General features: G+C 37.3%; 1 protein-coding gene across 2 annotated transcripts in view; it reads right to left on the bottom strand.

Moving 5' to 3' along the window:
* The window catches only part of LOC110021712 (glutamate--tRNA ligase, chloroplastic/mitochondrial), a 49,381-nt gene that overhangs the window by 7,042 nt on the left and 28,300 nt on the right, over positions 1-14,039 (bottom strand). For both annotated transcript variants that reach the window (XM_020720310.1, XM_020720311.1), the window contains exons 5-10: positions 13,871-13,989; positions 13,721-13,769; positions 13,509-13,610; positions 13,095-13,197; positions 12,925-12,988; positions 8,228-8,342 (exon numbers count right to left, since the gene is read on the bottom strand). In XM_020720310.1, the coding sequence (XP_020575969.1) occupies positions 8,228-8,342; positions 12,925-12,988; positions 13,095-13,197; positions 13,509-13,610; positions 13,721-13,769; positions 13,871-13,989 (552 nt within the window). The remainder of the gene's footprint in view (positions 1-8,227; positions 8,343-12,924; positions 12,989-13,094; positions 13,198-13,508; positions 13,611-13,720; positions 13,770-13,870; positions 13,990-14,039) is intronic.

The raw sequence follows: 14,039 nt of genomic DNA, 5'->3' as shown, positions 1-14,039 counted from the left end.
GCGTTGTCGCAGTCCATTTGGGCATCCGGGGGCGCACGGACGACGTCGTCGACAATCGGGTCAAAAACGTGCCGAAATTCAAATTTTACAAAATTTTGACATGCGATTGATCGTCCCAAAAAGTTTAATTGAGCATTTAATTGAGCATTCGACCATTCGACAAGTAACAATACAGGCCATGCGAATTGCGGCGATCGGACGTATCGACTCTCCGAATTGCGAAGTTTGTGCGCGCGGGAGTGCGAATTGTGAAAAAGGCCACCCTAAGGCTCAGGAAGGTCCTATAGGGAATCCCTTTTGGGTTTCCTCGTGTTGGTTTCGTCCTTCTAAGTGCTAGAAGTTGATACCACGCACGCGAAACCACAAAGGAGTACCGAAGCGGGTTGAATTTCTAGAATGAGACAGGTCCCACTTCTAAGGTTCTTCTAAGGTTCTAATACTTCTAAGGTTCTAATATAGTCGCAGGAAGACCCCTAAGGCTAGATCCTAACTCCTACGAGGAATACTAGACCTCACGAAAAATTGAGGTCAACAAATGGTCAATTCTTTAACATCACATCAAAAATAGCAATATTACAACTGTTTAAAAGTCAAATACACTTTTTCATGCATAGGTTTAAAGCACCAAAATACCATGTATGTAAAGATGAAAGTCTAGGTGTGAGATGTAAATTCATAAGAATTGTGTCAGCGAGTCCCATGGGGCTCTCGAATGTTAGCCGCAACGGTTGTGGGCTCCCCATTGGACTTGTCTTGAAACAAAGACACGCGTGCGAACTGACAAGTGTCGAAGCCCTGTGGGCAAAAGGAAGTTGATGCGTTGGATCCTCTTCTATTGGTGCAACGCCAACAGACCCAGAGCTTCTATGAAGGGTTTGAGTGAGAGCATGCATGTCGAAACCCAAAAGATGGTGAACTATGTCTGAGTGGCCGAAGCCAGAAGAAACTCTGGTGGAGGGCTACGGTGATACTGACTTGAGCACAGAGCCGAAAGACTAATCAAACCATCTAGTAGTTGGTTCGCTCTGAAGTTTCCCTCAGGACAAGCTAGAGCCCAATACGAAATTCTATCAGGTAAAGCAAATAATTAGAGACATCGTGGGCAACGCCCTCAACTTAATCTCAAACTTCAAATAGTTAGGATAACTAGACTTTTCGATGAGTCGTGTCATGGAATCGAATGCTCCAAGTGAGCCATTTTTGGTAAGTAGAACTAGTGATGCGGGATGAACCGAAAGTCGGGTAACAGTGCTCAACTGCGCGCTAACCCAAACCCACAAGGTGTTAGTTGATTAAGACAGTAGGACAATGGCCATAAAGGTCAAAATTCGCTAAGGAGTGTGTAACAACTCACATGTCGAATCAACTAGCACCGAAAATGATAGCGTTTGAGTGTGTGACCCACACTCGGCCATGGGTGCTATGTCTAGGCCCGAATGAGCATGGGTGTTTAGATTGTACTCATTCCAATTATCACGACAGCGATTGCAAGCGTGCGCGCATGCGTGTATGATTGTACTTTTGTGTGCTTTCGCACGTGTGATAGTGATGGTGAGCTTTGAGAGGCAAGATTATGCACATTAGGTCTACGAAAATGCATGAGAAGCATCTCCCAATTGACAACACATTGTGTTGAAAAATAGGTAAAATATTAACCATCGTAGCAAGCGTAGCAAAACCCAAGGTCTTGAGGCAAAGCTAGCAGTACACATCATTGCAAGAAGGTTGCATGCCTATGAGACCATGAGCACAGTAGCCACTGCATGATCCATGCATGCCTGCTAACCCACTAAAAAATAGCACTGTTGCTTTACAGTGTTTTCTTCTAACAGACAGACATTACATCCAGCTACAGACATTAGAAATTTCAAAATTTTCAAAAAACTTACATTTTTCAAATAAGTCGTAACTGCAACGACCAAAAAATGTAAACATGGGCAATCCACGTAGCTTCCTTAAGGGGTCAAACCTCAAAATTAGATGAAATAGCAAAAATTTTAGTAAGTCAAATGCATACACGAGTAGAGGGCACAAATCGATCTTAACCGCACATTATCTAACCCAAATACTGGGAGGTAATGAAAATAAATAATAACATTAGGCTTCGAGTCTAGTAATTAGAATGAATATAACCCTTAATAAGGATCTATTGGTGGGAAAGTTTGATGCCATAAACCTGGTAATTTCTGCTAGAATAGAATATATTTAAGTTCTTGTAGTTAAAGAGTTTGTAGTTGGACATTGGGTTGAGACGGTAGGTCCACCTTACAGTGTGCACCGCTTATCACGTCCCTTATGTCGGTGATGGGTCTTTAATTAGACGAGTCGTGCCTCCAACCTCGTTATTTTGGAGAAATTACAGTCCTCAAAGAAAGCTAACACATTAGATGCATTAGCATAGGATACACATGATTTCGGTCACATGTTGGCCTCATGATCAGAGTAAAGATTAAGAGAGAGGGTCAGTGGCATTCGTATTTCATAGTCAGAGGTGAAAATGTTCGATTTATGAAAGACGAGCTACTGCAAAAGCATTTGTCAAGAAAGAAAATTAAGGGCTTGAAGACGATCAGATATTATCCTAATCTAAACAATAAATTATTTGATTAGGATTATGCTAGCACCTTATGGAAAATCAAAACTTTTAGGTCCCTTGAAAGGGTTCATACTACATTAATTAAAAATAAAAGGATACTAAAGATAAAAAAAATAAAAATAAAAGAGGAATAATCTCTTGTACAAGCAATCTGAATTAAGCATGTAAATAAAAAATAAAGACTCAAAAAACGACTAGGCTACATTTAAAAAAATGCTCTGCTCTAACCATAGAGTCAACATCCACCAGGGGATCACCCGCATATTTTGCCAAAGAGGTAGCAACAACAAACATCTTGAACCAACCAAGAGGGGAGACACCGAAAGGGTGTATAAAATAGCCACGAAGACTGACCACTGTATATTTGTTCCCGCATTATGCTCAAAAAAGAAATTTGTGCGATCCCATGCTTAATGGCAAAAGTGCACAAAGGGTTACCTAGGGAGGAAGACTCAGGTGATTACAACAATTGTCCTCCTCGAATGGTAGGTCCTTGGTGCATCTTTATTTCCTGGGAATTGGTGTAATGGGTCACAAGGGGATAAATTCTTTGTCAAAATGAGCCTTTGAAACAAGGTTCGATCTAGCAACATTTTTCCCCGGTAGGATCTACTGTGTATATCTATCTCACAAGTGGAGGCATGTATTAAGGTGAAAATGTAGGGAGGCAAATTTGGCGGACGAGCAAGATCTCTGAGGCAAGGACCAAAAACCGTGTTAGAGTATGTTGGGATGGTGCAATCCAGCCGATTGCCCTAAAGCTCCATATGACTTTCCCCCCATAGGGATACGTTTCTTCCTCCGTGAAATAAGGATCCCATGGTTCGTAATTACCGTAATTAGAGGGGACTTGAACCTCCAATCCCCCTTCAGATTCAACCATCAAGGTGGTTGTGTTCTCTTAAGTGTCAACTGATAAGTCTCTCTCCATGTCATGGCGAACCTCGACCTCTGAAGGAGCCATAAGTGTTGTCCCATGCTCCTTAGATTGGGTCGGAGTGTTTTGTGCCCAATCATTCCACACTTGAAGCATAATTTAATAATACCATCACACTCCACAGGCTGCAAAAAGTAACCTTGAAGACCTTGGATCCAAACTCCAGTAGGCAATTTGAGGGAAGATTAATCTGGATGCATGCCCGAGCACGAGCACATCTCACCCACATGCTAGTTTAAGCATCTATCCAACAAAATTGGCTGATCATCATTGCAATACGATTGATATGCTGCTTGTCCCAATAAAGCAAAGGCAAATGTGGGAACCAAACCCAAACCAGTGAGAACAAACCTTGTAGAGAAGTTCGCGAGAAATCTAGCAACCATTTCGCCATGGCATCCAAGCATCCAAGGTTCCCAAAAAAAAATATCATCCATTGCTTCCAAGTGCTCAAAGATGCAAATAAAGCAATCCGGATTGATCATGATCGATTGGAAACTTCCAAATTGTTGCCATTTGCGTCAAAGCCCCTTCTCTAAGATCGAAAAGGGGAGCTTTTTTTAAAAGTCTCCTAACAAGTGCTCCTTCAAGCTTGGATAAGCTTTCGAGGACAACCTCTTCATTCGTGCAAATGGTCACACCATCTTTGGAGATGTATGATGTCCTTGACATGATCAATCTTGACATGAACCAATTTGGCCCCTTCATTTTGACTAAATCCACTTGGATTTGCTGCATTTTGCTTGCCAAAAGCTGCATGATTAGTAGAGGCACTACGCCAAACACCTTATGTGCATGGAGAAAAAGTTCCTTTCTGAAGGAATTGGCGGTAGATATTTCTACACCTGCCAGAAAAGCACCAAACTCCACATTTTGCTGCCCAAAATCATCATTCCTACTTTTAGGAGTTGTCAAGGCATTCAACCAAACATCTTGGATGCATTGGCCTATGTGTCGGCTGCAAGCTCTGGATTTGCTGGCTGCAGGCTTCACCTAGGGGGAAAAGGCCTTTCGTCAAAAACCTGAGATCCAGCTTTGGGTGCCCGCACATCATTTGTGTGTAGGTGCCCACACGTCAACGCTCAAGTGAGTGCAAATGCACGCCCATGACTGCAGGCTTCACCCCAGATGTAAGTGGCATTTCGTCGAACACCTAAGATCCAGTTGTGGGTGCCCGCACGTCAATGCTCAGGCGAGCGCAAATGCATGCCCATGAATTGGATTGGACCCAGTTTTGCCAAAAACTGCCCAAAATCACCGGAAATTGCAGAACATGCAGTTTTCACTCCCAAAAACCCATGGACAGCGAATCACCACCAATATACCACTTCTCCTTGTCATTTCTATCAACTTCAATGGTACCACCATCAATCTCCTCTTCCTATAACCCTCTCCTTGACATTTCTATCAACTTCCATGGTACCACCGTATCAATCTCCCCTTCCAATGTGGCTTTTGCATCTCGATGTTTTGTCAAGCCATCAATAATGGCCAAAACTTGCACTTTTGCCTCATCTCCTGTATGTTTGAAATTTACACCTTCAATGCTAAAATCACCACTACTCTTCAAACCACCTCCCTCGCCCTAAGAGGGAGGGGGTGATCACCGGCCACCCCCACCATCCTAGAGCTTCTCACACTAGAACCACTCTACAAAGAGAAAGAAGTAGAAAGAGATGAAAGAGTCTCCCAAATTATTTGGGTTCCATCTGAGCATGGGAAAACACAACTATAGCCCATCTAGAGGTCGAGGCTTACCATGACATGGAGAGGGACTTAACAGTTGACCTGAATGGGCTACAACCACCTTCATGGCTAAATCTGAAGGGGGTTTGGGGGTTGAGGACCTCTAATAATGATACTTATGGACCACAACTATAGCCCTTATTTCAAAGAAGATTTGTCCACCTAAGGGGGGAAAACCATATAAAGCTTAAGGGAAACCAACAGGAGCCCCACCATCCCGACATACTCCAACATAGGTTTTTGGTCCTTGCTTCAGAAATGCAGCTCCCTTGCCAAATTCGCCTCCCCACATTTTCACATCTACGCATGCCTCCACTTGTGAGGTAGATATACACAGCAGATCTAGCCAGAGGAAAAGCGGTGGGAGACCAAGCCGTGTTTAAAAGCCTCATTTTGACCTGGGACCTATTACAACAATTCCCAGGAAGTGAATACAACAAAGATCTTTCCTGTATCTTTCATCCACCCCTCGTTGTTTGTAGTCAATGAGACAATAACCCGCTTTTCAACCCTCCGCATCGATGGACACGACGAGCCGCTCTACACATCTGAACCTTGGTCGACAACCCTACTGATGGACTGGAGTTAGTACAGAGCGACACAACGCTCGACGCTTAGGCAGACGTGCCCTCTGCCAATTGGCTTTTAGATGCAACTTAGGCTGAAAAAGAGTTGATGGTCCATGAGATTCTGCAATTCGCTCCCTATATCACAATTTGTTGCGCTTTTATGCGAGTCCCGTGGGGCTCACCTGATCGGCGTGTGTTGAGTTAATCAATCGCACTGACGGTGTCTCCTCGAGCGTCGATCACCTAGGTTTTTGTTGCCACGGAGGTCTTCCGACAATTTTAAGCACTCTTTGACTCTCTTTTTAAATGAATTTTCATGGCCCAGATGTACTTGTTCGTCATCAATCTCTCACCCATAATTAGCCTTAGACAAAATTTATTACGTTATTACGGAAGCATTCCCAAACAACCTGACTCGCCGACGACGCTTCATATTGTATCAGGGTTCAAGCCGAACAGGGCTCTCACCCTCCCAAGTGCCCCTTCCCAGGGAAACTTGGCTTGGTTCATTGTTGAGGACGCTTCTCCATAATACAACTCAAGACGCCGCATGGCAACCCGATTCCCATGTTGGACCTATCCCACTTCGTTCCCCGCTTCTAAGAGAATCCTCGTAAGTTTCTACTCCACTTATTAATATGCTTAAACTTGGCGGATGATCTCCCCCATCTTGGGATCACATTCCAAGCCGCTGAATATGTGGCGCATGGGAAGGAATCAAGTGGAGGGTATAATCTTTCTCAGTTCAGCACTAGACAACACAGGCCTTACCTATAGCTTTCATCCAACCCTCGTTATTTGTGACCAATGATAGTGTAAACTGCTCTTTAAATTGTCGCACCAATAGGCACGATGAGTCACTCTGCACATTGGAGCCTTGTTTAGCGCCCCCACTGGTGGGATGGCTTGGCACAAAGCAAAGCAACGCTTCATGCCCAGGCAGGCTTGCCCTCAGCTGATTGGCCTCTGGCACAACTTGTGTTCAAAAACTTGATAGTTCCCGAGATTCTGCAATTTGCAACACGTACCACATTTCGATGTGCGCTTCATCGATTCGAGAGCAAATATATCCATTGTCGAGAGTTGTGTCAATAAGTGCAGTGCACAACACTGCTCCACACTATGGAGCCCCGACGTAGGGCATGTGTTTTTCAATAGTTCCTTTGGTGCAGAACATCGCCGGTTTGGGGTTTCAACTGTTCTTCATCACGGCCCCCTTTGTAGGAGAATAGGCGAGAACTCGGACAACTATTTTGCGGCAACGACCAGGTCGTTTATTTCACGGGTTCTCTGAATCTTTGAATATATTTTGGTTTTGACGATAAAATTTCCGCATGTTCAATTATAGAAACCTTGTTACAAATTCTCCTTCCTCTTAACTAATAAAGTTCAATGGACTTCTCATAGTGTCGCGGGCGACGAATTGCCCGCGACGTAGCAATCTGAATAGTCTCTAGATCATTTAATCAGAAGGAATGATGAGCAATGTGTACAAAAGATAGAGACATTGTCAACGCAAGCTGATGACTCATGCTTACTAGAAATTCCTTATTAAATGCCAAAAACTGCAATGATTTATCTCTATCACAATGAAATTTTTTAAAGATTACACAAGTATGTAGTTCAGGGCTATATATTTATTGAATACATCAATGTAGTGTGTGTGCGAACCTAGAACATCTAAGGACATCATAGAACTATTATTATCTCAAAGTTTTGTTTCCTAAACGGTCATAATTCCTCTAAGAAGCCGATTGTGCATGTTGAACTCCTCAAAGCTAATTAGCAGATTGAGGTCTCGTTCATTAACAAAATTAACCAAACAAATCACTCCACCATCTAAGAACAGTCATGCACCACTACCCATAGAATCAATAAAGAGCTCTCGGTCTGCCAATCATTACTATGTTTAGACCTGGTAAGTTTCCCCATGTTAGGTAAAATTAATTAGCATGCTGCACCCCTGGTGGTGCCCTTCCGTCAATTTCTTTAAATTTCAGCCCACACACCACCTTCAAGGAGCTCAAAAACTTTAATTTCTCACAAGGTTCACGCAGAGTCCTAAAAGTAACATTTGTCGATCTCTGGTCGACATCGTTTATAGTTGAGACTAGGACAGTATCTGATTATCTTCGAGCCCCCAACTTCTATTCTTGATTAATAAAAACATACTTGACAAACGCTTTCGTAACGGTTCGTCTTTCATAAATTCAAGAATTTCACCTCTAACTATTTTATCGCACGTTAATGTATCCAGAGTGTAAACTTGTTTTGAGGACTCTAATTTTTCCAAATCTAGGAATGTTATATGAACTTGAGAAATGAAAATACATGATGAAATCAATTTGAAATATAAAATAATTAAAAAAAAAATCTTACCTTGACAAAAATGCCTTCTAAATCTATTAGTAGGCCCATGCTCTTCCATCTTTCCCCCAAAATTTGCGTCAGCTCCTCAGATGGAAGGGCTCTTAGATGTTGACCATTCATCCATCTGTTGAAAAGAATAAACATTTATTAAGATAAGACAAGCAAACAAATTGTTTGATTTAGAAATAAACATCTATTTCTCATAATTTTAATTGTAAAAAACCCTTCATTGCCTATCTGTAATTCATGATATAGTCATGAGTCCGTTTTAAAAAAGGTGAATGATGTACAATTAAAGAGGGATCTAAAATGATGTTAAGCAAGTGGGCATTATTAAGATGTATTTGGGACACATTTATTTAGTAGGATTCTAAGGTAATCAAAGTAACTGCTGAAACAACAGAAAAAATTGCATAAACTATTGCTGCACGATGATTTGGAATCAATAATGCCAAAAGAAAATATAATACAAAAAGAGAAACCCACTCAACAATGTTGCAAATTCAATGAAAACAACACAAAGAAAAACCGATGGCCTTCTTTAATAATGACTATAAATTCAAATGCTTCAAAAATCATACACTTTCTAAAAAGCAGATTATATCAAGTTTGATTAAAATCAATTGATATGTCAAACTAATATGAAAATATAGATGCAGAAAGAATACAGAAAATGTTCCACCAAGAGGACAATTTTACTTCTGATAAATAATCATATATAGTCTCAAATTTGAAAAGGTAATGAATACTAAGATATTCAGGTTGCGTTTGGGGCAGAAGCTTATCCTGAAACGCGACCCGCAGGTTATTGAATATCAAAAATGAAAGAAGAGTAAACTTTTCTGCTTCAAAGTTGGATGTCACTACAAAGGCATGACATTATTTTATTTCTGCTCATCTGCTACCTACAAATCATTTGAGTGAAGTGACTCGAGATCGAGCAATCTTGAACTATTGCATTCAACAGTTCAAGCATATTGATATTGAAGCTTTGATTCATGGAGTTATTACCAGTTCGACCGTCGCTGCTACTACTGCAGGTTTGGGATTTGCATCCTTGATCTTTTTTTTATGCGAGCAGGCTGGAGTTAGGTTTGACAGTTGGGAGGAGATCTTATAGCCACTGAAACCCATTACCAGTGTGAATGTGAAGTGTTATTCATATCATTCTATTTTTGGCCAGAGAGGAGAATTCTCTAGCAGTTATACTGCTTCTACCTCACATGCTTCTACATCACGAGATTAGACTTCTGGATCTGATTCTCAGTCACAGTTATTATAGAGGATGTTGAATAATATCATTTATACCAATGAAAATGTATCAAACTTAAAAAATTTTGTTGAGCTTATGGATGGGTATATGAAAAGTCGTAGTGATTATGATGGTGAATTCAACTTAGCTATGGAAAACCTTATGAGAGGTAACCAGGATGTTGTATTTACTCAGTACCCCAGATATCCACCATATGAGCCTGCAGCTGTTTGGCGTAGTAACGATAATGATGAAGAGGAGAATGATGATTAGTTTGGATCTTTAGTTTGTTTGATGTTTTTAGTGTATGTGTTGTTATGAACTGTTGCTAGTGCAATTGTTTTGTACTTCGTGTTTTGTTTTTAGTTGTTATTGTTGAGACTGCTATGCGTTATTTTGTACACCAATTGTGATGTACTTGTGTTTTGTGAGTAGTTATTATGTTTAGTGGTAGTAATTGTAAAAATTATGTTGTTTAATGTATTTAATCTGTGATGAACTTAATTCTGGATCTTAGGAAGGTTTAGAGTCTAGCTAATTTTTACTTTTAAAAGCTGCATGTTTAAAATTTCAATTTACTATCAGCTATTTTTTTTTATGTTGCAGTCATGTATGTTTGTTAGTGTGTTTGTTTGTTTTTATGTTATACTCCACTGCATAAAAGTCTGATGATTCTCTATATGTTAAGAAAACTAAAACTTGATCAATTAAATTTTTACTTATGTTTTATTTTTAATTTGTACTTGCATATTAGGATATGAAAATTTCTGCAAGCATGTTATTTTTAGTTTTCATTTGACACTAAAATGTTTTATTTTTTATTAAAAATTTAAGTTTGAGGGATGGATGAAAATTTTTTTTAAAAACTTAAAAATTTATTTGTTCTTAAATGTATTTTAAATAAATTTGATTTTGATTTGAAAAAAATGATTATTTATATGAAATTATATTATGAAAGTAAATTATTAATATAGAAATGAGTAAGAGAATTTAGTTAAAATTTATAGTAATGAAGAAAAACTTAAAGTTAAAAATTTTTAATATGGAAAATGTTAAATATAGTGTAACTATCTTTAATAGGAAAAATTGTATTTTTGAAAATTTTAGAAGATTTTGATTTTTATTTTCAAAACTTAGATTTCTTTATTGAAATTAATTTTCAAAACTATTATTATGTTTTTAAGTGAAAGAAAAATATCAACTCTCTGATTTAGGAAAGGAAGAGTGAAATTTAAACCCATTAAAGTACTATCTAGATATAGTAATTATTGCCTAAAAAAGAAAGAAATGAAATGAAAAAGAAAAAAAAAACGAAAAAGAGAGAAGTTTGAGGATTAGTGTCTAATCAAAAATTTAGTCCACATCTGATCTTTTTAAAATATAAGACTTGAGAAACTCTTAAGGCTTAATGATATAATATAGTGAGTAAAATTATGCTTAATAAAAATTTTCAAGTAGAGAAAATAAAATACCTAAACTTTATATTTAGAAAATTTACAATATTTCTGAATTAGATAAAAACTCAAATTTTCATATTTCTTAACATTAAAAATTTATAAACTCTAAGTTCGTCTCATTTATTAATATTTTTTTCTAAATTAGACTAGTATATTTCTAGATCAAAATTTTGGTAACTCCTAAAGAAACTCATATACATCTATTTATGTTGGTTTTTAAAGATTGAAAGGTCACTTGAGAACAAGTAACATATCAAGTTTGAGGGATTTTGATAAACCTAAAATCTATAGTATTTTTATACACATTTTTACACCTATTTTTAAGATATTGCGTTTTAATGAAAGATAATTATAGTTTTTCTTTCAGGTACAACCAAATGAATGAAAAATGCTAAAAGAAGTGAAAAAATGTGAAATTTGGAGCAAAAATGAAGAAAGATGCAAAAATGAACTGGGGCGCCTAAGCGCCCAAGTCTGACGCCTAAGCGTAAGGTATCCCGCGCTTAAGTCTCAAAAATAGTTATTTGATAATTCATTGAATTTAGATGAATTTTTTAAGAAGTGTTTGAAGCAACCCTTGATAAAAACGTAAGAAATATCTCAAAAACCAAAAAATTATGCATCTTCGTTTCAGAAAATTTGCTTCCCTTTTTAAATCAATCTATAACATGTTGATGTTGTTAATTATGTTTTTCAAAGAAAAAGAAATTTTCCTTAAAAATTTAATTTAATATTTTCTCTAAAATCGCAATTAATTCTTTCTTTGATATTATCTTTGACCAAAATTCTATACCTTCACTTCTAAGGCATCTAATTTGATCAAAATCTCGAAATCTCTTATATCATGCCTTATTTATGTAAATATCTTTTTGACATTCCTTAGTGCTGAGCACATTATATAAATCATCAAAAGTTATAACTTTTGTTTTCCACTTGCACTCTTAATAAAATTCCTAGCTTTATTATAACTATTATAAATATAAGTAGTGTTTAATTTTTTTTCATTTTTAAAAGTATATTTTTTTCCTTGATGACCATTTGTATCTCTTCACTCTACCACCATGTCTTCTTATCAGTATACTATATATTTCTAGACTCACCTAAAACTTTTAAAACAAACCGCTTAATGGAACTAGCCATCTTTATTCAACATTAAATTTGGCTCTACTAAAAAATTTCAATTTGCTTCCCTTAACGACCTATCTTGAAAAACTAGCAATTTTTCAACGATCAAATATAGAACCTTATCCTAGAGAAGTTTTTTTCTCTCATTTATACCTTTAAGATAAATATCCATAACCACTTCTCTATACCGTGTGATCATACTCTTCCGAAATCACCAAACAATTACTGTTATTTCCTTCTAAATAAAAATAAGTCTATTTCTAATATGATGACTCCAATTTTCTAAGTGCCCTTCTGTTTCTTCAAATATGAGTTTGCTATTGCAATATTATAAGTAACATTCAGTATAATTTCTCCAATTGCACTTCTACCTCTTCCCATAGCCCATCTTAATGGAGCATATATGCACATTGAAATAACATCCTATAAATATCATTTCTTCTGTTCTTCATAAGCTATGTAGTATATTAATTCATCCATCTCTTCCCAAAATTGATCAAATGATGGTTCATCAAAAAGAAGTTGGATCTTCAATGCATTTAAGATCAAAATAGTTTAACGAAGTTCCAACATAAGATAACTGAGGCAAAAAGAAAACTACGGCATATAAACTAAAATGTATTTTTATCATTCTGTCATAACAGTCTAATTAAGAACACAATAATTTAATTAACAAAGCGTAATAAATTCCAATAGGATGAGAAAACAAGAGCACCTAAGGAACAGGGAATTCTATAACCAAGTTGATAAGAAGTTCACCACAAGCATAATTAACACATATAAACAAAATCTTTGGAAAGGATGAAGCAATAGAAGTGCACAAATAGTATAATTAGTTGAGATTTAGCATAAGAACCTTTATTATTTCTTACCTTAACTTCGTAGAATCAAACACTGCTCCACTCTTATTAACACGACTGATTGAGAATTTTTCGACTATTAAGAAAATAAACTCAAGTAAGATAAGGTGCTAACAAAAAAAAAAATAAACATAATGTTTCATGTAGGTAAAACATAATGAACATCACAACTGAAAATTTACCTAGCTGATCCATGGTGAAAAATTCATTGTCTGTTCCATCACCCCAACCTAAAAGTGCAAGATAGTTCACCATTGCCTTAGGTAGATAGCCCATCTCCCTAAACTGTTGGAAAGCAAAAAAAAAGAAAGGAAAATTTACTTGCATACCAGTCAAATCTAATGTATTTACATATTTAACACCTAAACTCCAATGTTTACATAAAAGGTATATTTCACTTTTTAAAAGTTAAAACGGTGGCATTTTTACGTGATGCGACAGATGTAAAAATTCAAATTTAGGTGCTAAAAATATAAATACATAAGAATTGGTCGGTATGTATGTGAAAGTTCCCAAAAAGGAACATAGTTTCGTATGAGCAATTGACAGCAGTGTTTAATATATTACTCCAAGGTAAATTAGTGAGAAATAACTACCTGTCCCACCGAAGTTGCACCGTGCCGTTTTGACAGTTTACTTCTATCTGGAGCAAGAATTAGAGAAACATGTGCGAATGAAGGCATGGTGAATCCTAGTGCCTGAGACAGGGCAAACGACCTTTTATATGTACAAATATATATATATATATATATGAGCAAAATGAGATTAACGCTAGGCTTTGATATGGAAAAAAATGAATAATTTCTACCTGGTAAATAAGAGCTTGCCGTAAAGTGTTTGGTAAATGCTCCTCAGCTCTAAAGAAAACATAATGATTATATAAGCCGCCGAACCATCTTTTAATCTGTAGAACAAATAACAATGCTTTCCACTGTTCTTAGATGGAGGATATGTTTACCTTATAACATGTGATATACGCATGGCAGCATCATCAACCGTAACACAAAAGTTATAAACAGGTTGGCCGTTACTTCTCAAAATCACGAAATCACCAAGCGTGTCTAAGCTCCAACTGACCTTCACGAAACTATCAGATTAATTAGAAAGCGCACCCAAAAAAGGAATAT

The sequence above is a fragment of the Phalaenopsis equestris genome, unplaced genomic scaffold (assembly GCF_001263595.1).
Source record: "Phalaenopsis equestris unplaced genomic scaffold, ASM126359v1 Scaffold000140, whole genome shotgun sequence".
NCBI classification, from domain to species: Eukaryota; Viridiplantae; Streptophyta; class Magnoliopsida; order Asparagales; family Orchidaceae; genus Phalaenopsis; species Phalaenopsis equestris.
The sequence above is the reverse complement of the archived record's forward strand: the minus strand, read 5'-3'. Positions and strand labels throughout refer to the sequence as shown.